This window comes from Musa acuminata, chromosome BXJ1-8, assembly GCF_036884655.1.
Source record: "Musa acuminata AAA Group cultivar baxijiao chromosome BXJ1-8, Cavendish_Baxijiao_AAA, whole genome shotgun sequence".
Classification (NCBI taxonomy): domain Eukaryota; kingdom Viridiplantae; phylum Streptophyta; class Magnoliopsida; order Zingiberales; family Musaceae; genus Musa; species Musa acuminata.
In genome coordinates this window covers 11,486,357-11,512,386 of record NC_088334.1, presented here as the reverse complement: position 1 = coordinate 11,512,386, position 26,030 = coordinate 11,486,357, and the positions used below count along the sequence as shown (strand labels likewise).

Here is a 26,030-nt window from a genome sequence, read left to right as displayed (position 1 = left end):
AGTGAAACCACCCAAAATCGTGTCTCCGATCGCTCTAAGAATCATGAAACAGCATTACGATTAAATCAGATCAAGCAATCAGGCGATGGTTGGTGCGGTCGGATTGGGGTGGTTGGGACGGATCGCAAATCAAAAGCGCCTCCGAGAGGCTAATTGGCTACGGGGGCCACTTCGGTACGCCCCGCAAGGCTGGACTCTCGTCGTTACCCGCAGGCAGGTAGGCAGTTGAGACGGACAAATATTTCATCATTACTTGTTCATAGTATGCATACGTAATACGATCCAATTTAATAATCGATCCGATTTGACGATATTGTGCCAAAAAAATCGATCCGTAATTATCGGAGATCACAGAGACGAGAGTGGAAAAAATCGATGCGTATGTACCGAGCGACACATTTACGCGACACCTCTCCATTAAAGAAGTTGACTGGGAGGGCCTCATTTATTCTGGACTATTGTCTCGTGCGCTTTGCCAGCTCAGCTTTCATATGATGTTGATGTCAAACATTGTAGCACACGTCATTAATGCATCAACCGCAACACCACCACCACCGAGTTCGAATCATTAATTAGATGGATCGATTGTAGTCCCTTATTGGAAACTTAATCATATCAATGTCCCTCGATTTGATGCTTTAAGATCTGTTCACAAAATCAAAAGATATATAAGGAGATGCTGGCACGACAGAATTAGGCTTCTCTCGGGCTTAACTCCGTCGTCCTCAAGGCCCACGGATCAACACATCAAGATTCGTGCCCATTAACCTGGGCCGGACTCACCCATTCAGCGTCATCCGAGTCGACTCGGCCGCAAAATTAACGTGCGGATGCATTGATGTCGCTTAGGATCACTTGAACCGGTCCGCATGGTTCTTGCCACCTAGTGTTCCTACCTGCTCCATCTTCCCCGCCGGCCGACCTTCGCGTCGATGGGAGGGCACGGAGTGGGTCTTTTCCGGACCCACCGGTTCTATCAGATTAAGTGGGGCCAAGAGAAGAGAACGGGTGACTTGTTTCTTTACCCGTTCCCGAACGTCACGTTTGTCGGGATCCAATACGTACAATATTAGAGTGTTCATTAAAATAACAGAGGTAAGAATAACTAGGGTTCCACCGACCCAACATCACGAGACTGTTACCAGGAACTAGCGAGAGGAAAATGAAATCGCAACCCACCTCCTCACCCCTTCGATAGATCGAGAGCCGAGGGACTCTCCGCATCTCGCGAGGAGAGGCCGACCCCTTCGAATGCAGCCGGAGAAAGAACCCTAACTTACGATCCTCCTCCCGTTACCTCCTCGCTGTTTGCTTTCGATCGCCCTCCGTCGTTTCGCGCCCGAATCGATGTTCTTGGGTTGCTTCGCGGCAGATCCCGCGCGGACCTGATCTGGGAATTCTCGGCTTCAATGGACGTATTTGACGAGTACTTCAAGCGGGCGGACTTGGATCGGGATGGGAAGATTAGCGGCCCTGAGGCGGTCGCGTTCTTCCAGGGGTCCAATTTGCCTAAGAACGTCTTAGCTCAGGTTGCCCCCGTTGCTATCTCTTTTCTGGATCTTTCGGTGTTTCTTGGAAGATTTTACCTGATTGTTTTGGTTGAAATTCAGACGAGGGTTTCGAATGGGTTGGATTTGTGGCGGGGATCTTGGTCCGTAGCTGCTTTTTTTAAATTCGGATCTTGTTCATGATTTCTTGCTTTCTTAGAATCTGCCTCTATTCTTCCGTCAAAGTCATTCCAGATGTGGCAATCTCAAACGATTCTAGAAAGTCATTGTTTTGGGTAGAAAATAGCTGAAAGTTTATCCAGTTCCCATAAATCTGTAAACTAGATGCCAAACCCAGATCTGAAACTATATGGCTACGATGACCGGAACGTTCGTTTGCCAAATCCAGAAAGTCATTTTACTTTTGCTCGACCATCAAAATTCACTTCTCCCATCAGATTTACTTTTCTCTTAACTGGTGATGTGAAACCTATGTCGTTTATTTTATTTGGACTGCCTCGCGATTTAGCTTAGAGTAAGAAACTTCTTAACCATTGTATCGTTGCATTTAAATCTTTTTCTGTATAATTATGAGTTCCAAATTGTCTACCCATGCTATACTGATGCTGACATTCAAAACCTGAGAGAGGTGCACCAGCAATATTGTTTCGTATTTTTGTGATCTAAGCTTTATAACACTGTTTCTCGTCCGCATTTTTGAACAAATTTTCCACATTAGCAAGTCTGATATGCCTGCCTTTTGTCTTTCTGTCAAATCCTATCTGTGAGGTCGACTTTGCTTTGAAATGAAATGGTTCTATTAGTTAAGAATTTTTATGTAGGATTTCTTTTTTTTGATTTCATGTGTTCGGTACTTGGTAGTTCTCTTCTCCTCTTTGCTTTCGAAATTTACTTTTTGTTCATGTTCATGTTTGTCAACAAAGTTGGAGTTTCTTAAGTTGAAGGCTGATAAAGCTATTGATGACTGAGATTTTCTTGAATCAATCTTGTTCTTCTTGGTCGCTGCTTGTCTGATTGTTATTGCTTTCTTTCCTTCTCATATTTGTGCTAATTACCAGTGCCATTTCTGGCGTTTTTATTCCTATAACCATATTGTTTCAACTTTGAAGAAAGTTTTGCCTTGCTGTTAGGTGCCTAGTACAATCATACTCCTTTCTCCTATTTTTGCCTGGTTTTGGGAAGGGTATGACACAATAGGTAGAGCAATTTACGATGAGCTCACAATGGAATAACTAGGAAGGTTACAATACAAGATGATGGTCTTTCTGATAAGTTGATGAGTGGAACCAATTGAGGTTAATATGGTGGAAATTGGATTAATATGCCTTACCCTTTCAAGTTTATCTAGATTTTATAAGAGCCTATAAGAAGAGGATGCTAAGCTTGCTGCATGAATCAATGATCGTTTGAACTATTCAAACAAACCAACACAACCACAACAACGAGCAATAATGTCTTAACCATTTGTAGTCAGTGACATGGATGTCTTATGGCCATTAAGTTTTGGATAAACCAATGTCATTAGTTAGTCAGGAGTATTCAAATCTGATATGGTCACATATCCAAGAAAAAGTTCTATCCATGGATGGATTGCCATCTCATACCAACCATGCGTACCGATCCTGTCCTAGCCGAATCGGTATGTGCCAACACATGGTACATGAAGAGGAAGAAGAAGGATAAGAGGAAGGAATAGATGGCAGTGTAGGAAAAGGGGAGGAAGGAGTAGGGAGGAAGAAAGAGGAACGAAGAAGAGGATGCAATGGAGGAAGAGAAAGGAGGAAGAGGAAGTGGTGAGAGGAGGAGAAAGAGGAGGTAGAATACCTGAGATCAATGGGCGAGTTACAACAACGGCTTGTGGGCTCTGTGTGTACGGGGAAGATGACTCGTTTTTTAGGGCTTGCAAAAGTGAGCACTCAACCATATAGGTGAAATAATTTTCTTCTTTTTTTTTCTAATAGTTGGTCCGACTGGACTGCTTGAAATGGGGTAGTCCATATATTGGGTCATGTTCGCTGGTACATACCACTAATTTCATATTGAAATATGAATCAATGAGACAGATGCTTGTGGAGGAAGAAGAAGAAAGAATAAAGAAGAAGAAGAGGAGACAATTGTCACGCACTCAGCTGGTTTTGCCTAAGTCGTGCGGCACCCTTGCGAGTCCGTCCGCAAAGGTCGGCCTCACCGAAATCTCCTATGGTCCTTTAGGATCTACAAAAGAGAAAACAGGTTAGAGAAAGCGTTTCACTCGGGATCCACAAGCAATCATTTCAGCAAACACTTGATAGCTAATGCAAATTACAAACAGACTTCACAAGTTCTGAACGGTCACAAAACAAAAGGTCCAAAATGCTCGCTATAGACCGAAATCCTCATAAGTGCCCACATGACACAATCTTTGTTTGCAAGCCTAAGACGACTATCGAAACCAAAGAAAAATAGGGCTGCTAAGCCTACTGTCAGCCCTTTACATGCTGTGCAAAGCATGAACAAAACTGAAAGACACGGACATACATGACATTACATCAAACACTCCCGTTTACAGTTTTGTCCGTGACATTCTCTCCCACTTATTCCTTTGTCATCCTCGTCGAAGCCTTTGCAAACGCTGTATCTCCTCGCCTTTGCTGAGTTTTTAATCTTTTGCTCCAGTTGCAATGCGCCTCTTGGCTCCTAGCTGGACTCCGTCGTTGTTGTTGAGTAGTCGAACTTTGATCTGCCATGCTGCTTCAACTCGCTAATGACTCTGACTCTGGTGTGGGGTCGACTGAGTTGTGCTGATCCTGGTTGTTTTCTGCGGATCTCTCAGATGAAGAAAAAGACCATCCTTGGTATGCTCTAGTCTCTCAAATGCCTTATGTTGCTTGAACTAGGTGGATGCTTGTTGGAGCTTTAACGAGCATCGTCTCACATCGTAAAATTTGCCCATTGATTCTTCTTCCACTTAGTCGTTACTTCCAAGTAGGTTCGCATCACTTCTACTTTCGATTGACATTCTGTTGGGAAATGAAGCGGATAATCTACTTTCAGTATCACCGATCACTATTGGTGAGGGTTTGACAACTATTGTCTTCCACTAGGTTTCGTCGAAGGGTCTTTAAACCTGTGTAGAGCTCCTCTACTGGATAGATAAGAGAATTTGGGTACTCAGTTTCGTCCATTCTCTTAAGAGTTGAGAAGACAAAGGTTACTTGACTTCACTCGCCTCCTCGATGATTGTACTCCATGCATCGAGCCGGTTACTAGCCTTCGTCTTCTCTTTTGCTCACACTTCTGAAGCACTCGAAGTGTTTGTACTCGTTGCGTTGAGTTAGTTACTGTGATTCACCTTCTCAATGCCATCGAACTTCTTGAATGTAAGAAGTTTTCACCCCAACTTGGAGCAAGTCTCTAATAGTTTTGGTCGCCTTCGGGATTGTACCATCTTCTTCATCATCTTTGCCGCCTACTCCTCTGAGTTGTAAAGGTACAACACCACGTACTGCCTACTTTGTTCCTTGGTTGAGCACTCTTGTATCGACTCGAAGTCTTCCACTTTCTGCTATCTTGATGAGAAGCTTGTTGACATCGGTCTTACGACGTTCCTTGGCCTCTACCCTTCAGCCTTGTCTCGGTACTTGGAGTTTGCCTTTACATTCTCCACCTCCTCAGCCCCTTTCATGACCAAGCACTCTCCCTTCGGGAGAATAAGGGATTGATGACTTCATGGAAGTCCAGCCTCTGTAGTACCATGGCGTTGCCATGCCCATGACGCTACTATCCGTCGCCTCGCATCTACGTCCCTTTCTTCGCGATCGGTAGATCTGCCTTTATGGTACTGTGACACTCCTTCAAATCCACCTTCATTTTAACCGATGCTTTGTTTGGGTAGCTAACTCTCTATGGACTCGTCGCTTCCTTGCCCCTTTCGACACCCTGCTTCAATGCCTTTGTGTTCTCTGAGCAGTTCTCCTTGGTTGATGGAAAGACAAACTGCAACTCCCATGCATGACCTCCGCCATCATGTTGTAGGGTTCGCACCGATTATGTTCTCCTTAGCTTCCTTGGTAGCAACGTTCGCTTACTCGGCCTTGTCCTCTGACTTGTCGAGCTCCCTTAAGTGAATATGAGTTCTGGATCAGTCCAAATCTCTAGCCGCTCCGATCATACCTCTACATGATCAAGTCCCACCTATGAGACTCATTGGTACTTGTATTCGAAATTCTCCCACGGTGGTACACAACCCCCATATGCTGATGACCAAGGTTTTTATTTGATGCAAAATTCGATGCACGCACGGAAGACCCGCCTCTACGATACCATGACATTCACTCATTGAATCCATAGCCTTTCTTACTGTCATGTTGTTCACCGAAGTGGAGCTCCTAGTAGCTTCCGATCATACCTCCATATGATCTACTCCCTTATGGGACCAGTTTCGTGTGTATCGCATTGCCACGAATTGTTCCACCACAATCCGCTGCACCATGTCGCCTTTTGGTAACATCTCCATTGTATTCTGATCATGGTGTGATGAACTCGGATTGTGATCCCTCCATGTGTGGCCTCTGCCAACACATCACAAGGCCTCTTCTGCCTTCGATTGTCTTCGCTCCTTTGGTAATCGACTTTCGTCCACTCGCTCTCTAGGTTGCACCCAGACGAAGCACAACTCTAGGATAGTCCAACGCCTAGTAGCTCCCGAAGTCCACCGACTTCGTTGAAATTGATGCACCATTGTCTGGATCCTAGGCCTTTGCCCCCACCAACACAATCTTTGTTGCGCACTGCTTCCTTCATGGCAACTCGAATGGCAGCACTGTAGTATATTTTTCAAGAATACCTGCCTCCGCGTCCTCTTGTCCCGTGCCAAGGCCTTCTGAACCCAACTTTGCCTCCGCAAGTTGAGTCGCCTTGGTTCCTCCGTTAAATGCTTCTCCAAGATAAGGTGTATGTGCCTCGAAGCTCCCTTCGTCTTTGACACCATACAGGATGAGTCCGCTCTATCATAATGAAGGACCTAAGGATGGGTTCGCTCTAGGACAGTCCATCGCCTAGTAGCTCTCGAAGTCCACCGACTTCGCTGAAATTAGTGCATCATTGTCTGGATCTTAGGCCTCTGCCCCCACTAGCATAATCTCCGTTGCGCATTGCTTCCTTCATGGCAACTCGAATGGCAACACTATGACATATTCTTCAAGAGTACCTGTCTTAGCTTCCTTTTGCCTCGTGCCAAGGCTTTTTGAACCCAACTTCGCCTTCGTAAGTTGAGTCGTCTTGGTTTCTCCGTTAAATGCTTCTCTAAGATGGGGTGTATGTGCCTCGAAGCTCCATTCGTCTTTGACACCATACAAGATGAGTCCGCTCTATCAGAATGAAGGACCCATGGAACGACATGATCCTGCTCTTGCCTCTGTAAGAGTTCATTTCCTTGACCTCTATCCAAGGAAAGCTTTATGTCTTCGCTCTATATTCCATCTTCTATGCCGACTCCCTGTATGCGGCTTGGGTACTTCACCAAGTTACACCCAAGTGGCTCCGCTCCTTGATTTGCATTGAGTTGGTGGTGGCCCTCGCGCCCACCATTCCACGGGTTAGCCCTCCATTGAGTCTGATCTCCATATCGGCTCCAAGTGTGCTTTCATTTTGTGTTGCCTTGGGTCACTCCCCTCACTTGATCTCACAATGTATCCTTCAATGCATTACCTCATGCGAGATCATGCGATAACTTCTCGTCACTCGCTCGGTCCGTTGAGTTTTGTGGGGTTGTTGTCTTGACGTACTCCTCCTCAACATGTGCAGTCCGTTGCACATGATTCTTCCTCTGGAGAACCGAGACTTATCCCTCCAAGGTATCTACCCCGTTGGAGCAACTTCTCTCTTCGCATCATTCCCTTTGAAAGTTTCGGAGACCACCATCCCCTTGGACTACTCCGCCTTGCTGAACAAACTGTGCATTGCTTTGCCCTCGCAAATGCACTTGCAAGATTGGGACTCCTCGCCAATACAGCCCCTGTTGCACCCCTTAAGTCCTAGCAACATGCTGAAACTCGCTGTACACTTCAGCCTCCTACGAACGTATCCTTCTCATGTTGAAGATAAAGTTTCAATGCTCCATGGCGCCGAGTTTCAATCGCCTTGGGATGGCCACGAACATTCCATCGTTCGCATACAAGCCCTTGCATGAGTATTGAATTCGTCGAGTTAGCAATTCCCCTCACCTCTGTGAGCTTTGCATAACTCTTTCGGTTGTTGAACAACCCATTCCACTTTGCACGGTCTCATCCTTTACCAAGCGCCTCGCTTGCCTTGAGCACCATCAAGTATGGTTGCCAACGTCGAGCCATAGCTCGAACTCAGCCATCCCAACCTTTATGCGCTATGCATTCTTCCCAGCTTGCTTGTCCTCGTGGTGCTTGTTGTGCGAAGGGCTGACCATTCCTCTAGATGCTAATCTCATATGCTTGCTCCTCTGAGCGATTTTTTTTCTTTACATCTCCATGCCCGTTTCCCCCAAACGGTCGCACGTGCTAGCTGCCTTCAACGCAGCCCCGCTAGGTCTCACACGTTTACATGCCAAGTGTTTCTATGAGTGCTTGTCCCGCTCCGATACTATATGTCACATACTTAGTTGGTTTTGCCTAAGTCGTGCAGCACCCTTGCGTATCTGTCCGCAAAGGTCAGCCTCCCCGAAACCTCCTATGGTCCCTTGGGACCTACAAAAGAGAAAATGGATTAGAGTAAGAGTCTCACTCGGGATTCAAAGGAATCATTTCAGCAAATACTTCATAGCCAATACAAATTACAAACAGACTTCACAAGTTCTAAACGGTCGCACAACAAAGGGTCCAAAATGGTCCACTACAGACCAAAATCCCCACAAGTGCCCACATGACACAACCTTTGTTCGCAAGCCTTAGACGACCACCAAAACCAAAGAAAATGGGACTGCTAAGCCTATTATCAGCCCTTTACATGCTGTACAAAGCATGAACAAAACCGAAAAACACGGACATACATGAGCATTACATCAAACACCCTGTTTACAGTTTTGTCCGTGACACAGTGGAGGGAAAAGAGGATGAGAGAAGTATGAAGAAAAAAAGAAGGGAAAGGAGGAGGAAGAGGAATAAGAGGAGGTGGTGGAGGAGAAAGGAGCATGAAGAGGAAGGAGGTTGAGAAAGCATGGAGGAGAAGAGGAGGAAACATACTTGAAACAACGGTAGGTGGCGGGTAGCAGCAACATGTCTGTGTCAAGAAGAGGGCTCACAAACTCAGGCCCTAACCTGTTAAATTATTATTATTGTTATTTTTATTGGTGGGATTGAAATGGATTTGTTGGGACTTACGGCTTTGTTATTGTTGTTGTTGTGGATCGAAACACACAGAACCGATGTGGTCCACATGCTGGTTTATGCTTGGACCAATACATACTGTCCATTTCATATCAGCCTGGGTGAAACAACATTCCTTGGTTGATGCATTCTGTACATTTGATCTTTGTCAACTATAAGTACTACTCTGAATTGGGCAGTGAACGAGGTACTTGCAACGGTGTCTTCAAGTCCTTATGACTACAATAAGTTTTCCTTTATGGTGCTTCATGGTTTTACATGTTAACATGTCAGATTGGTCAATGATAACCGAATTGGATTCAATGTAATGCTTCAAGCATTGTGGCAGCTATATTTTAGCCCATGGTTTGCTCACCATTGAAGCATGTGTCATGCAAATGATGATGAGCATATTTCTCTCCTTATATGTGATGCGGGTTTTATGCAGGTATGGATGTATGCTGATCAGAACCGAATTGGCTTCCTTGGACGCCCAGAGTTCTATAATGCCCTGAAACTTGTCACTGTGGCACAAACTGGTCGTCAACTGACACCTGAAATTGTAAAGTCAGCACTATATGGTCCAGCTTCAGCAAAGATTCCTGCACCAAAGATAAATCCAGTATCGTCTCCTGCACCTCAGTTGAATTCTGCAGCTACACCTACAGCTCCAACAAATTCTTCGCGTTCACCTAATCAGTTTGGTGCTACAACACAGTTAAATTCTGCAGCAACATCTATGGTCCCAACAAATTCTTTGCCACTTTCTTCTAATCCGTTGGGCACTGTAGCACCAAACACACCTCAAAATGTTGGTTTCAGGCCAACACAATCGCCTCAAAATGCAGTGATGAATCAACAGTTCCCCACAGCAAACAGCAATTTCATGAGGCCACCTCAAGCAACACCTGCTGCTGCTGCTGCTCCAACTCAAATGCAGGGAGGTAATCTAGGATCAACCACAGGAGGTAGTGTTGCAGGTCCACGTTTGCCAAGCTCAAGCAATTTGAGCCTATCAACTGATTGGCTTGGTGGCAAGTCAAGTGGATCTTCGGTTGGTGGAACACCTCAGACTCCTAATAGAGGCAGTATCCCCTCTCAGAGCCTGGATGGTTTTGGCTTAACACTTTCAGGCACGACTGGAGTGCCTTCTAAACCACAAATGAAATCTGCACTATCATCCACAGTTTCGCCAAAACGTCTTGAGCCGAACTTACCACCATCTAAACCCAATGAGCCGAATACTCCGGTTGTATCTGGAAATGATTTTTCTTCTGACTCATTTTTTGGAGCGAATGTTTCTTCTGCTGCTTCGCAGGAAAAATCAGATTCTAATATACTTGATTTATCAGTGAAAAATATGGCCAACTCATCCAGTGTTGCTTCAGTGGCTGCTGGTCCTCAAAGTTTCATTAGGCCTGGACAGCTTGATCCTTTTCAGAATGCTGGGTTGCTTCTTCCTGCTGGTAGCCAGCTGCAACAGGCTCAGTCCAACGTCAAACAAAATCAACTTGATAACCGAAAGACTAGTTCAGCTCCGACTGCATCCAATGGTGCAGCTGGACTTGCAAGTTCAGCTCCAAATCAGCCTCAGATTCAATGGCCAAAGATAACTCAAGCTGATATTAAGAAGTACACTAATGTTTTTGTCAATGTAGACAAGGACAGAGATGGAAAAATTACGGGTGAACAGGCACGAACCTTGTTCTTGAGTTGGAAACTTCCTAGAGGTAGCCACTAGATCACAGTTAAATGTTTCTTTAAAAAATTCTTTTGCAAAGAGCAAATAAAGTTACACATGTAAGTTAGCAAAATGTCTCTTTTTTAAACATGAGTAGCTGTAGGACCACTATTTTCTAACATCACTGTGGTTTTGTTTTTCTTGTTACTATTGAAGTCAAATTTTCCATGATATTCAACATGATATTGACAACTACTTCAGCTTGTCTCTTTCTTTGCATGTTTTCATTGTCTTTTTTGCATTATTTAGATGAGAAAAGTAAATGCTTAAGGTGTAAAAGAGTCACTTATAACAAACGGGATCTCACCTATAATGGCTTCCCATCCATAAGTTAACTAATACCCAAGTATCTTTCTCTTGGACATCTGATTTAGGGAAGATTGTTTGCTTTACTAGGTTCGCACTTGGCCATTATAAGTGATACCCGAGCAAACCGGGGGGTCCTATGTCTGCATATGAGTAAATCTGCATTTACACGTAGTCATTCCATGCAGGATGTTAGTATACTCATTTTTTTCTAGCCGTTTTTGGGTAAGGCCTGGGTATTGCACCAAGAATGAACATTGGGAACTATTAAATTACATGTTTCTCTCGTGTCTTATTATTTATATTGTTTATTATTTTTGTTTTCCAGAGGTCTTAAAGCAGGTGTGGGACCTATCTGACCAAGATAATGATAGCATGCTTTCTTTGAGAGAGTTCTGTATTGCCCTCTATCTAATGGAAAGATCCCGAGAAGGGTTTCCTTTGCCATCAGTGCTTCCAAGTAATATTATGTACGATGAGACGTTACTGCGATCCACAGGCATGCCTTCAGCTGCTTATGGTGTTCCAACTTGGCAACCAGGTACTGATATTTCTTAGCACCTTTTCTTAATTTTGCAGATTTTTACATCATCCTTGTGCTAATTGCTATTCTGGATTAGGATTACCACAACAATCTCTTCGTGGATCTCATCCTGTCATGCCAACAACTGGAATAAGGGCCCCGATACAGAATTCTAACCCATCACAGGCTTTTAGTGCAGCACAACCAATGCAGCAAACCTTAGGAAAACCTGGACTGGATAATCACATGCTAAAAAACCTCGGCAACGATAGACAGACTACAGTGAACTTGAAGAACCAGGAAGCAACAAATGTGGACAATAAGGTGATTTCTCTTTTGTTCTGAAAGCCTTTTTTTTTTGGGGTACTTGGACTATGGAGGAATTTAACATGATTTATGTTTCCGTTTGGCATAAAAAAGATGTAGCTATAAAATTGTCTCATCAAACGTTCTGATATCCAGTTTAAATGAAGTCTTCTGGAAATACTGTCCCACATCATAATGGATAAGATGTGATGTTTCATTGTTTATTGACAATCTAGTGTTTTATATATTTGTGTAATCACTTAGATGGTGATCTTGTGTCTATTCTTGAGCTTCCTTCGTGGGCAAATTTAGCTTTGAACCATGCAAGAATACTCTGATGTTTCAGTAGCAACAGCATGTAAACTACAATCATTTATGATCTGCAATCATTCGGATCTTGGTAGCTTCCTTTTCTCTGTTTTCTTGTCTTGTTTCTAGGATATCCTAGATGATTGATTCAATATCCTTATAGATATTGTTAATTCCTTAGTATCACTTCTATTTCCTGCAATCATATTTTAGTAGTCCTATGCTCCTTTTTTCACCTTGTTTAGTTTTATTATCTATCCATCACAGATGTTCCTTGCACCTTTTTTTGCTTCATCAGGTGGAGTTATCAGGTTCATACATTATAAAATGTCTTCTGTCTTTTCCTTGTGTCTGTTTCTCCTTGTTTGATAAAAAAGGTCACATACTTAATTTCTTATTCTGTTAAGACCACCATTTAAAATAGGAAATAGGTCTTTCATCCTCTGAATGTTACAATAATCTGTTATTTACATTGCAGAATCATACTATTGTCATATATGGAAATTTGTTCAGGGGTAGCAGTTGTGTTTCATTAGATCTGGATGTTAGTGCATGACCATTTGAGAATTTAATGTCTATCTTATGCGACATCTTTTTGCATGATGGTGTGCACCCATGTACTGCTAGGAAAATACTTTGACAAGGCATGCAAGGTAGAGTACATCAACGTGGACTTCAAGGACAAATTTCAGTAACAATTGGGTGATGTTGTTTGGAGTTCAGACACCATGTTTAATGTCTTAGCATGATGCTTGATACTGTCTGTTGACCTTCTTGTTTGTTGAAGTATTTTTTCCTAATGAAGTAAATTCTCTCATGTAGATCACTACTGACTTATATTTTGAAGTATTTAATAATCTGCTAGTTTTCTATGGGACATAAGATTGAGTTTCTCTTTCTTCTGGTTTCAGGTTCAAGAAGTGGAAAAACAGATCATGGATTCAAGGGAGAAGATTGAGTTCTATCGCACCAAAATGCAAGAACTTGTGAGTCTAATGATTATTCTCTGCATGATTCTTTTTACCAATATATTACATTTTATATCTAGTCGAAGGTGGTCATTGTTCTTTTGACAGAAAGAAAGTTATTTCATATGCTCATAGTGATAAGTTATTTTAATGGTAGTAACATAAATTCTAATTCATTCCACTTTATCACCGTTCAGATAAATATATTAGGTGGTTGACATTGTCCTTGATGTAAAAGTTTCTAAATGAAGGTGAAGTAGTATTCTATCAATGATGACGTCGATTACAATTTGATATCTATAGTTACCTGTATCTGTGAGAGACAAAAACGTTAAAAAACATGATTTCTAGTTTATGATAGAGGCTAGATATGTGGAATATCTAAGCCAAACTTTAAAAATTCGTAACTACACAATTTCCCTGGAAGTATTAGACAAAGAAAGAAAAGTTACACAATTGAACTATAGAAAAACTTAAAATCTTGTGCATGACATTTCTGATTTGGTATGGTATTTGTATAATTCAGCATGAAAAAGATCATTATTTGCCTTGCGAAGCGTATCATTTATCTTCTCACGTTTGTGGTAGCTTCGCTAATTGAATCAATTGTCCTTACAAATCAAGCTTTTGTAAGCTAAACCCGTCCTTTTGCTCTATAACCTAGCTTGGTCATACCTGATTGAGATTTTTTATTAATATTCAAATTATCTGTTACATCTTTTTTCTTTGTGTTTTAGGTTCTTTACAAGAGTAGATGTGACAATAGACTAAATGAGATCACTGAAAGAGCATCTGCTGATAGGCGTGAGGTACCACAATTTTACTGACTCAATAACTTTGGTGCTCATACTAGAAAATTTTGATAATTATGACTTCACTTGCCTTTTTGTTGTGCTCTTTATGTTTATGCTTTATAACTATTTTCTGAATACTATGTCTTAAAATTGTTCCATAAGAAGCATTAGCTTAGAAAATGCTCTTAAAAGGCTTATTGTGTTGCCTTTAGCTTAATGTTTATTTGAAACTGTTGCTCATGGATTCTGGTCAGAGTCATTTTATATTGCTTCTTCGCCAATAACCAATAGATGAATATTTTAATTTTTGGGGTCTGGAAATCACAGTATTTGGGATCCCTCCATTCTTTTAATTGTGATTCAAGAACCCTCTATTCTCTTGTATTGTGATTTGGGGATTTTTATCTCCATTATAATACTTATGCATACTGTGATTCATGATGCTTTGCATACCAGATCACTGGATAATTGTAGTATGCATGATTCTTTCATTCAGTTGGTGACAATAACATATTTTAGGCCATTTACAAATTCTATTACTAGTAGTATCTAGTGCATTTATCCATCAACATTATACAACTAAAGAGCCTTTATTTAACCATGTAAAATATGACCTTTGCCTCTTTTTTAAATAAAAAATGATGGAGATAGTTCACAACTTCACATTACCATGGAATGAAGTTCTCTTTGGGAGAGAATAACATGTGCGGAGCTGGCAATTTAACAACTGACCAGGCTATTTTTTGGCTCGCTTTGACCAGCACAAGGGGCATGTTGGCGGTATGGTGCTGAGCCATATTATGCTAGCAAATCTCCACAGTCACTGTCACTGATGTTTAAGATTTTCATATCACAAAGACTATTATTATCATTTTTATTGCAGTTCCTCTTAATCTTTATATGTTAAAAAGTTTCTTTGAGTGACATTTAAATGATGTCAAGGTGTATTGTCCTCCACTTTTTTGATATGTCACCTTCTGTAGTTGGATTCAATAGGATCATCTTTTTATCAATAAAAGGGTACTTTTAGTAGGATATTGACTTCTTATTTTGCTAAACTGTAGATGTTTGCCAGGGTGAATTGCTGAGAGTTCCAACTTCCATGGTCACTGAACCATGATAATCTTATGCTGGTTTCTTTTAGACACTTCTGATCTCAGATCACCTTCTACATGTCTTTCTCTCTCCTTTGAAAATTTTATGTATTTGATGTACTTAGGTTGAGTTGTTGGCAAAAAAATATGAAGAGAAATACAAGCAAGTTGGAGAGTTAGCTTCAAAATTGGCAGTCGAAGAGGCTAAGCACCGTGATATACAGGTATACCATAGGATATGCTAAAATGGACATGGGAAGGCAATCTCCATATCTCTCAACTTCCGGAGGTGATATTTTCTTGGTGATTTTTTTGTTATCCATGTGATTGGTTTTGTAGGAAAGAAAGATGGAATTGCATAATGCAATAGTTAAGATGGAACAAGGTGGCAGTGCTGATGGTCTGCTTCAGGTAGGCTTTTGCATTTACTTGATTTTTTACACATACCTGATTTATTTTACTTTACAGGTTCGTGTTGATAGAATACAATCTGATCTTGAGGGGTTAGAGAAAGCTCTTAATGAACGTTGCAAACAATATGATGTTCATGTTAAGGCAACTACATCAATTGAGCTTCCTTTTGGTACTCCAAAGCCCAAACTTCCTTTTGCTCATGTTATTCTTGGTGCTGTTTATTTTGATTGTGGACATTTGCGAAGTCTAATGTGTATATTCTGAGTCCGTGGTCTCTGTACATAACTAAGAATTAACAAGTCAATTTTCCTCTTCAATTTCATGCTTGATGATTGTTGTATAAGTATCGGTTTTTAATATTTTAGGTTGTAGTAGTGATAAATGAAATTAAACACTAGCACTTCAGATCTATGATATATGAATAACCCTGTCGTTTATCTTCTAGTATTTATTTCAGTTCGTTGTACATGCCTAACGAGGACTAAAATTTTGTCAAAATAATAATGTGGAAAATAAAATTTTTTGGGATTATGAAAAAAAAGTCACGGAAAAGGAAATTATGTAAATTCATCCTGGATTTAAAGTTTTCAGAAGAAGAATAAGTTCTGACCAGGTTCTAGGAAAAGGAGAGTTTCAAAGTTCCTATGCATGATGACTATCTTGTAAGGGGGTTGTCCCTACCCAACTTAGAACGGCATAGTGGTACTCCTTAGCGACCAGCATAAGTTGGAAAATCGGAGATGCTGAAACATTGGATGCATTGAAGTGCTTTTATCTGTTTCTGGACTTGGGTTTTCTGGCACTAGCATGGTTTGATGTTCCAGTTATTGCTAGCACTTATCAGTTCTGTAATATGGCAATCATTGTTATGGTCATCTTTCAAAGAATGTCCCTGAATGAAAGAAAAGTTGCTTGCAGTAAGAGTTTCTATAATGCACTAAATACGACTATCAGAAGACAGAGTCCGAAACATCTTTAAATAGGTTTTACCCTTGCTAAGTATTACTTTTAGTTCACCAAGTTATTTTTCCCATGAAATGTAGAAATTCATATAAAATTTGACTAACCATCAATACGTGGATGCTAATATTTTCAAATTGTAGCCATTGAAGGTTTTTTGTGCATAATAGTTCATCAAGTTGTTTTTCATGCGGATGCTAATATATGAAATGTAGAAATTCATATATAATTCGACTAACCATAAATATGCAGATGCTAATATTTTCAAATTTTAGCCATTGAATTTTCTAGATAGTCGGAAAAGCTCGCAAGTGCTAGAAGATTCATTTTCCCTGGACAGTTTTGAAAAAGGGGAGAGATGAGAGAGGAGGGAAGTGGGGTGTTGTTTCCATAGAGAGTTGAGAGAGATGAGGTTACGGTTGCTAAGGGTGAGTAGACTCTCTCTCTTATAATCTCTTTGGATGAGATCGGGCCGGGAATTAAAACAAGAAGATGGTAATAGGAAGTAACAAAAAGATGATCCGTTGCATTTGATGTTTAGTGGGTTTGTAGGATCTCAAGAAATTGGATTTACATGTGGCTAGACAGTTTGTAAAACTTTCATTGTGGTTTGGATTTTCAGTTTTCGTATGTTGGTTGGCCAATCCTAATTAACTTAGGCACCTAGGTTAGGACTGGAAGTGCAAGATCAGTGTTTTTTTCTCTGGTTAACTAATTGTTTGTGCCTTTTGTGTTTCATGTGCATAAGGTATTGCTTGGACCATATAAAAACATGTAGTGTTTTTTGAAGTAGTATTGGTGTTTTGTATCAAGTAAATTGACCAAAGGCATTATAAATGAATAATTGGCTCACATTTGCAAAATAAGATCTTATCCTCTTATGTATCTGATGTTAATTGAAATAAGATTACCATGGTGTCATGGACTTAGCTGGAATTGCCTAAGTCGTGAGGCATCCTTGCGGTAAAGATACGAACTTAGCTTGAGTTGCCTAAGTCGTGAAGCACCCTTGCGCCAACTTCCTGGACTTAGCTGAGATTGCCTAAGTTGTGACGCATCCTTGCGATATGCGTTCGCAAAGGGTCAGCCAATTTGCAACCTTACTCAGGTCCTGAAGGACCTGTAAAAGAGAAAGTTGATTAGTTCGAAGAACGAGCGACGGATAAGTCCTGACGTCTCGCGAAAGGGGAAGCTTTACAAGCAATTCAGCGAGCATCTTGCGTGTATGAGAGAAAAGAGAGAAAAGAGGCAAACAAGGATTTTAGAAGGTTAAACGAACAACTGCAAGTCCACAAACAGCTGCTCACCGGGTGCCGAGCGTGAAGACAAGTTCCCATCAAGTTAACGTGCGAACTTGTGAAAGATTGTTCAATGCCTGACACTATACCGAAGTCCCATCCCCCATGGTGCCACCCGGGTGGTTCCAAGGTGTTGAGATGGTTGACGTTTCGCGTGCAGCAGCGGGCTGCAGAAAACAACCTGTGGCACACGAAAACAGAGCCTTTTGGCCTGTTTTGCTCGGTGCGGTGAGCAATCGCACTGTAGCGCTACAACCTGTTCGAACTTACATTTTTACAAGCAAAAGAAAACAAAACCAAGGCAAAACATGCTGCCAAGCATCGGTACATGTAAACAAAAGCGACGAACGGTTCGTTGAACGAAGTTGTTGCGGGTGCGCGACGACCGTTCGTGACAATGGGGTGGTTCTTTTAGATTGTCTAATCTGCACTTGTATAGAATTTGTTATTCTCTAAATTGGTAAGAATAGAATTTTAAGTTCTTGGTGATCCTAGTCAAAGGATGACATGTTAGAAGCACACTTATTGTAATGTTTTAGTTGTGCTTTGCTTTAATGAATTGTCGACAAATTAGAATTCTTGGGATGAAAGGAGCACAACTACTAAACTTTAGCTTGATTGCAATTAAATTTTTTGCTATGGTTTTAGATTTAGAAGTACACACTTATTGTTATGTTTTAGTTGCGCTTTGCTTTATTAACTGTCGACATATTAGAATTCCTGGGATGAAAGGAGCACAGCTACCAAACTTTAGCTTGATTGCAATTAATATTTTTTGCTGTGGTTGGGAAACAATGGGCTATACCTGACTAAATATCTGGTAATTGGCATAATTTCATCGTATTATATGATCTCTCTAAATTTTCTTTTCTCAAAACAATTTTTACATACATAGCTGAGTAGCCTGATTATGTTAGAAGATTCTTGACGAATGAGTTTAATTTACTCAGAAAACAGTGATGATATTGTATATATCATATTGTTTGTTTGCTGTATTTAGAGAAACGAGCTGTTGATACCATGGTTCGCCTTACCAGTGTACCGACCGGCCATTGGTATGGTACATACCAAACTGTACTGTTATACCGATACATGGTACAGTGGGGTGTACCAACAAACCAGTATGAGTGGTACACTACAACGAATCTTGGTTCATACTATAGCAAACAAAACACTCTCCTAGTATTGATCTCAACATGCAAAGCAGTTGATCTTTTTTCCTTGATATTGTGCATGTGTATAGTCTGTTTCTTAAATTTTTTCCCTTCATTTTCATCTCTTCCTATCAGTTCTAAGGTCATTTCTTGTTTATTTTTCTGAAGGCTGGGAATCCGGACCAACAGAAGGGGTGGCTGATTGGGATGAAGACTGGGATAAATTTGAGGATGAAGGTATCTTTGTTTGCCTTCTTTGTATAAGTACCTCTCATTTGCAACTTTCTGGAATGTGACTGATGCTACATTACAAGTGTTAGCACAAGTTACATGGAAATGGTGTAATATTGCCAACACTGTCATATATTCTGCCATACACACATATAGTAACCCTGATGTATGTGCTAGCCATGCGAGCTTTGGGACCAACCTCCATACAGTAGATTTGAGGTGGAAGGAAGAAAAGACAATGTGTGAGTCATGCACATTCCATAAGATTGTCAATGCATCAAGAGGCACCTACAATTCAAGTTTTTAAGGCTTTTCTTTTGAGAAACTTGTCCTTCTACAATGTCTCCTTTATGTGTGTTTTCATTTTGAGATTGTCTTGCTGATCAATATGTGTTGGCATGAGTCAAAAACATTCCAGGCTACAAAGACACTGGCGCATGCCATGTTGAGTCATCGTAGAAGTGCCACCGTATTGCTAGGTCAACTGTGCCAATGGCATAGCTTCCAACTTGACAAGCCAACCTCTCTAAAGCTTTGTACTTCTGTGACCATTTGCTGTGAAGTGTATGACTGCATGTCTTGTTGAAAAGAATCAAGTGCATTCAGCATTTGTTTTAATGTTCCATGTTAATTTTATGTCTGCTAAAACAATAACCTTTTTGTTATCTTTTGTATTTGGGATTGACTTAGCTGTTCACAAAGATATATGTTTATACAAATTCCTATTAGCCTTTGTCTTAGCTTTTTCTTGAACCTTTTGTTTTCCAACCCCTGTCGAACCTGGTTTTTTGACACTTTTGTATGAATACATTGGACATTCACTTGATCGCAAAATTTTTAAGATAAAAATCACATTATGTTGTGTTTACATTTATTTAGCTGATTTTGCTCTTTTTTTTTCTTTGCATGAGAAAGTTTTTGCCTATAATTGTCACCAGCTTAATCAATTTATTGCTCAAGACTACTTGCCTCTAGCAAGGGTCGTACTCTTGTGGCATTAGGTCCAAGTTAATCAAGTCAAAGATAGGTTTTTTGGTTATTTTATATATTTCATAACACTGAATGTTATAGTTGTTGCTTCAAACATATTTATGAGCTTAATGCATTGGAGCTTGTCTAAAACAATATGTTAACTCGTTCAAGTTTTCTTGATTTCACGTAAAAGATACATCTGAATATCAAAATTGAGGGTTGTCGATGCCTTGATGGAATTTTCACTTCTTGCTTTCTATTTCTGAGCTTGTTGGGCTGGAGTTGCCTAATTTATTAGCTATTCTTCATTGAGAACTTTTACAATATTATGAGACTGTTAACAATTTATGTTTAGCATTACTGATTTTTTCATATTCTTGTCTGAATGTACGATTTTCTGTTCATTGGAGTTTTTGTAACTTGTGATTGATATATCTGTGGAGCTTCCTTGATGAATCTAAAGCGGTAATTATCTGCTTCCAGGATTTACAGTTGTTAAAGATCTAATGTCAGTTGTTGATACTGCTTCCGGTGAATACCCCAAATCCCCCTCAATCTGGAGCGATAAGGCTTCCATGGATGAGACTTCCCCTTATGCATCTTCTAGAAATGTTGATGGCAAGAATGAAAAGCTTTATGATACACATGAACGTATGAATGGATCAACCTATGATAACAGTGAAGAAGGGTTAACAAGAAGTCCTGGTAGTCCTGGAAGTACCTTGGAAAGCCCATTTAACTCTACCCAATTTGGAATACATGATAATTCCTCACGCACTAAAGAAAGTCATAGGTATTTGTGTTCTCTTAAATCTTCATTTTTTTTCTTTATCTGATGTGAGTCTATGTTGACAGAATTATGACTTTTAGCAGCCAATGTGCTGAACAAGTTGTGAATGTCTGTTGCAATCATTTTGTTCTTTCATTGGTTGAGGTCACTAAACAAAATTTTGGTTGTATGAACTTGTATATTTTTTGAATTTTACTGAAATCTGTATTATGTTATTCCTGATAAAAAAATCTCATTTAAAACATTTGCTTTTGCAGTAGTGATCAAGTTGATGCTGAATCTACTGTCTCTGGAGACAAGTATATGGATGAACCGTGGACCTTTGATGATACTGATTCGGTGTGGAAGGTAAAGAATGATGCTTTGTATTCTCTTGTTCTTCTTTTCTGCATTTATATTGCCTCTTTTAGATTGGAGAGGAAATTGTTGTCACTGGATGCATTTCTTATAGTTGCTAATCCTTACAGGAGACTGAGTATGGGGGTGGCGCTCAGAATACTTTCTTCATGTCTGACTTTGGTTCCATAAAATCAAACTCTCCAAGTGCTAGCAGTGTATTTGAGAAGGAGAAGAGTTCATTCTTTGATGATTCTGTTCCAAGTTCTCCAATGTTCAACTCTGCTTCATCATCAAAGTTCAATAGTGGGCGAGAAGACTACAGTTTCAATAGTTTTGGCAGATTTGATTCTTTTGCTACACATGAGAGTGGTTCTTTCACTGCACGAGAGAGCCTTTCTAGGTTTGACTCCAACGTCAGTATGTCTCGGCCTGAAACCTTGGCGAGGTTTGACTCAATTAGCAGCAAGAGAGAAGTTGGCAACAGAAGGGGTTTTGAATCTTTCGATGATGCCGATCCCTTTGGCTCAACTGGACCTTTTAAGTCTTCAGGTGGGCATTCCCCGAGACAAGATTCTGATAATTGGAGGGCTTTCTAGAAGGGGTACATTATGAGGAAAAGCTTTGGGCTTTCTGTTTAAGTGCAGAGATGTGCTTTTCAAAGGAAAACGTTGGTTTCTTTAAATTCATTGTAAGTTTGGGTGTATGCTTAGGCTTGTGTTCTCGTGTGTGCAGTATATATAATATTCGTTGTTTCCCAATGTTTTCTTAGTTGGGGTTGAAAGTTGGAATATTATATATTTTTTTTCTCCACCATATATGTATGAGTTTGTCTTATATTATCTACTGGACATTCTTTATATGTTGGGTTATTCTTTGTATGTAATCAGAGCGTCGGAAGGCACTTTTCTTTTGTGTGTGTGTGTGTGTGTGTGTGTTCACTTCTGTCGAACAGTTTTTGAAGGCTTCTGCCACTGGATAATTTTGTACCTCATGGCTTTTTATTTTTTGATCTATCAAGTCTCGTGGGACAATGAGAGAAGACGATCATATTCGTAGGAGATTCTTCAAGAATGACTGTGTATAATGAATGGATTGCTCCATGTCGCATTTTCTTTTTGTATATGGTGCCGGTGGGTGTGGGTGAATTTTATATGTGGCAGTAGATGTGAGCTTATTGTTGTTGTCGTTCTTGGGCAGATCGCAATCACGGATTGATATGACGACTGATGGAGCGGAATGTTCATCTTGTCAGGATTATGATTCCTGTGTCGGATCGGCATGTCCGATTAATCTTGTCGAGGCGATTCTGCCAGTAATGCAATTTCTGTATGGAATGTTCATCTTGTCAGGATTATGATTCCTGTGTCGGATCGGCATGTCCGATTAACCTTGTCGAGGCAATTCTGCCAGTAATGCAATTTCTGTATTCGAAATCATATGAATGTTACAATTGCATCGGCGTCCAGTATAATACGAACTCGTCTCCTTCTGTGGGTGACAAGCGACTCTGATTCCACAGTGACAAGAGTGAGTATATATATGATCAACTCCTGAAGCCGTGGGGAGGCAACGCAGAAGATAGGAGGAATGGCAACTTCCCAAGCAAAAACATTCTGCAAATGCCTCTCCCCGCCCTCATGTCTGGAAACCAGACGTTGCTCTCACAGTCACCCCCTCTGCGGTTCTTCTTAGTCTCCTCTTTTTTCTTCCAAGTAGTGCATCCACCTTCTCTTTCCTGTTCCATGACTTGCCCCTTCGCCTCATCACTCTGATTGGTTCGGGATGACAACACGAGTGCCGCGATTTCTATCACTTCACTCGCTCTTCCATTGCCCTGACATGCCTCGTTTCTTATGAGTTTGTCTTGTATGAATGCCTTAACCCTGCCGAAGAATGGAAACCTTCCTCTACTTCTCGCCGCATCCCCATGCGTCTCGGCAGCCATGTCTCCTCTCGCCACTGGACTCAAATGGAAGCTGACCTTCTTCGATGGCTCGATGCGGTGGAAGAATGTTTCGATCATGCCGGCATGCGACACAAATAGCCCGCGCTGGAATTCCACCTTCTCGTACTCATGGTCGGCTCGGCCTTCGTCGCCGCCATGCCGGTGGTGGACGCCGAGAAAACCAACGGTAAGATCATCTGTTCCAGGCTCCGGAAATATAGGTTTCGTGTCATCATCATCTACGTCATTCGATCTGGTGCGGCCATCAGCTTCTCCTGGCGATCTAGCTTTTAGTTAATACGATGGCCTGTATCCCAAGCGTTCGACTTTGGAGTCACGGCTTGAAGACGACGTACCTTCAATGCCTACAGCCTCCCCGAATTGGTAGGTTGGAATGCTTCCCACTCTTACACTCCTCTCTTCGCTTTCCACAACTATCTGTGAATCAAGTAAAAGCAAATCAAATCGAAACAGTGACATCGTTTTAAGCTATGTATATATGTTGGCTCCACAACTCACCCCTCGCAGATTCTCCACTTTCTTCTTCTCCTCCTCCTTCAACTCCTCTTCCAGATCGCTTATCTCGATAAGTTTTGTGGGCTCCAAGAAAGAAGCAAATTCGTCAAGATGAGGATTAGTAGTTCCAACCCACATGTCAGCGTAGCTGGAGTCGTCGATCAGTTCATTAGAGGCGGAGGCGACCGATAAGATCTCCTGCAGGATGTCCACCTGGTTACTGCCTTCTTGGAAACTGCCGGAACGCATGGCCTTCGACTGGGTGAGATCCATACGAGGGAAGTCCTCCACCTCCAATGGCGGCAAGGAGAGCCTGTGTTGAAGCCTCGCACACTCCAACGCCACATCCACCTGAACACGAACACCGGTTGAGCAGAGTAGATGGGGTGGGGGTATCAGGGAAGCATCGGAGTGGATGATCCTTAACCTTGGATGGCATGTAAGTGAAGCTTCCCGGATCATGACACGGAACTCCACCACCGAATGCCTCTTCGGTTAGATACTGCATCCACTTGCCGTCCTCACAAGCACTGCCATCGAGAGACGCCCCCTGCATCATCTCACGGCTCTCGAACTCGTCCCCTCTTCCATCGGAGGAGAGATCAACAGTCGGGGATCGGTCTGTCGACATCCACTGCGAGTGATCCACGACGATCTGTGGGCCCGGTGCGGTCTTCTTGAACACGCGGCACAGTGCATACGCATCCTTCATCGACGCACAGACGCCCATGGCCATGAACTCGTCATCAACAAGGAGAGAAAGAAGAAGAGGACGTTGACGTACCTGTAAACCTGCGGCGGCATTCTCGCATTCCTTCTCGTCGAGGCGGTATTCGTGCATGACCCAGTCGGTCCGAGAGCCATGCGGAGCTCGGCCTCGGTAGTAGACGAGGGTTTTCTTCGTCCCGACCGCGCGGCGTTGGGAGCTCACCCTCCGATCCTTCCCGGTGGCCTTCCAGTAGCCGGCCTGAGTTGCTCGGTTAGTCCTCGACCCATTGGGGTACTTGCGATCTCGTGGGCTGAAGAAGTACCACTCGAGGTCTTTGCCCGGTAGAAAAGATTTCTCTGAAAGGTAAGGATAAGGTAACAAGTATAAGATGACGCCAACTTTCTCTCTACTTCCCTGCATCTTCTACCTTGGATTACGTTCCATGACTGGTTTAGGTGCGTCATCAGTAGAATCCATATATATGAACACGACACTGTGATCTCTATCCATGCTTTCCTTTTTGTCTTGGAGTGCCATGTGCTACTGTTCTCGCAAGCTATCGAAGATATTCTAGGAAAGCTCGAGTGTTTGGAATGGATGGGGGGAAGGAGGATCGTGTTCTCTCTTGTAGCTGAAGTCAAAGTGACCTTTTGACCTTTTGGTTCAAAACAATTGATATCCTGTGGTTCTTTTGGACCTTCACCTTAATTTGGAAGATGAGAGGCCCATCTAACTCATCAGCAATCGCCAGTCTAGTGTGTAAAAGAAGGATCGGGATGAGACCAAAGGTCCAAGTAATGAGAGTTTGTCTGCCATATTATGTATGCATACATGTATATAGAATATATATAATTGGGAACTAGGAAGGCTCTCCCCAACAAGTAATCGAGGAATCAAATACTAGGAGTCTTTTCTTGAAGAAGTGGAGTAGGGATATGGACTTGATCAATGTGCCAAGTTGAAGGAGATGAAGAATTGAGTGCAAGGCAAGGCAAGGCAAGGCAAGCTTCTTGTTCCATATCAACATCATTTTGTTGATGTATTTGCTTACAGATTGCATTGTTTGATATGAGATATGGAAGGGTTCACATGATTAACAAAAGCGGTTAATAAAGCAAAGAGAAATATCACCTGGTAGATCCCATGGCTCACACTTGTAGAGGTCAACCTCTGGGATGATCTCCAACTCGAGTTCACGTCCGTTGATCTTTCTCTTGAGATAGTACACCACGAGCTCCTCGTCGGTGGGATGAAACCGGAAACCAGGAGGGAGACTCATCGACGCCATTGCTAATCCTCAACACCGCAACACCAAGAAGCTCTTGCTAACTTTTTGCCTCAAGGAGCAACCTGCTACTCTCCTCAGCTAATCGACAAAACGCTAATCACACAACCTAACAGTTAGATATACAGAGAGAGAGAGAGAGAGAGAGAGAGAGAGAGAGAGAGAGGAGGACAAGGGGAAGCAAGAACGGGGAAGAGGAACGTAGAAAGCAAGGGAAGGGGAGGGGAGGGGAGGGCAAGCCTCGTCGATGGCTTTATAGTGAGTTCTGGAATAGCTTTTGGATCAAGGGAAGCAAGGGGAGATGGGCGGCCCCCCATCTCCATGGCTTTTCTGGCTGTGGTTGAGGTTGATGCGATGGCTTTTTAGCGTGGATTATCGTCGGCGTTCGGGAGAAGCTCACAGCTTTGGCTTTTGCTTCCTTTTGGTTTGCTGGATCTGCATCGACGGCCACAATGGATCACAAGCTTGTCTTCTTCTCTTTTCCTCGCCAAAGCCTGTCGGTTCCCTCTTCCAATTGGTTATCTCGTCCATCATGTTACCTTTACCTATTGC

At 41.8% G+C, this 26,030-nt stretch overlaps 2 protein-coding genes across 4 annotated transcripts; one reads left to right on the top strand and one right to left on the bottom strand.

Moving 5' to 3' along the window:
• The first annotated feature begins 1,112 nt into the window (after positions 1 to 1,112).
• Positions 1,113 to 21,933, top strand: LOC135587526 (uncharacterized). 2 transcript variants are annotated; one of them, XM_065079053.1, is made up of 13 exons: positions 1,113 to 1,529; positions 9,273 to 10,554; positions 11,200 to 11,412; positions 11,492 to 11,718; positions 12,921 to 12,995; positions 13,715 to 13,786; positions 14,991 to 15,089; positions 15,205 to 15,276; positions 15,334 to 15,448; positions 18,860 to 18,928; positions 20,378 to 20,687; positions 20,945 to 21,032; positions 21,152 to 21,933. In XM_065079053.1, the coding sequence occupies exons 1-13, from the start codon at positions 1,410 to 1,412 to the stop codon at positions 21,617 to 21,619; spliced, it is 3,210 nt and encodes a 1,069-aa protein (XP_064935125.1). In that variant the 5' UTR covers positions 1,113 to 1,409; the 3' UTR covers positions 21,620 to 21,933. The 2 variants fall into 2 exon arrangements, with proteins under 2 accessions (XP_064935125.1, XP_064935124.1); XM_065079052.1 differs by having other exon boundaries at positions 1,114 to 1,529; positions 20,942 to 21,032.
• A 538-nt stretch (positions 21,934 to 22,471) lies between these two features.
• Positions 22,472 to 26,029, bottom strand: LOC135587524 (NAC domain-containing protein 54-like). Of its 2 annotated transcripts, XM_065079051.1 has the most exons (6): positions 25,325 to 26,029; positions 24,269 to 24,549; positions 23,912 to 24,190; positions 23,488 to 23,835; positions 23,325 to 23,406; positions 22,472 to 23,243 (listed from the first exon to the last, which is right to left on the bottom strand). In XM_065079051.1, exons 1-6 carry the CDS (start codon positions 25,479 to 25,481, stop codon positions 22,567 to 22,569), a joined length of 1,824 nt encoding a protein of 607 aa, XP_064935123.1. In that variant the 5' UTR covers positions 25,482 to 26,029; the 3' UTR covers positions 22,472 to 22,566. The 2 variants fall into 2 exon arrangements, with proteins under 2 accessions (XP_064935123.1, XP_064935122.1); XM_065079050.1 differs by having other exon boundaries at positions 23,912 to 24,549.
• Between the last annotated feature and the right edge of the window lies 1 nt (position 26,030).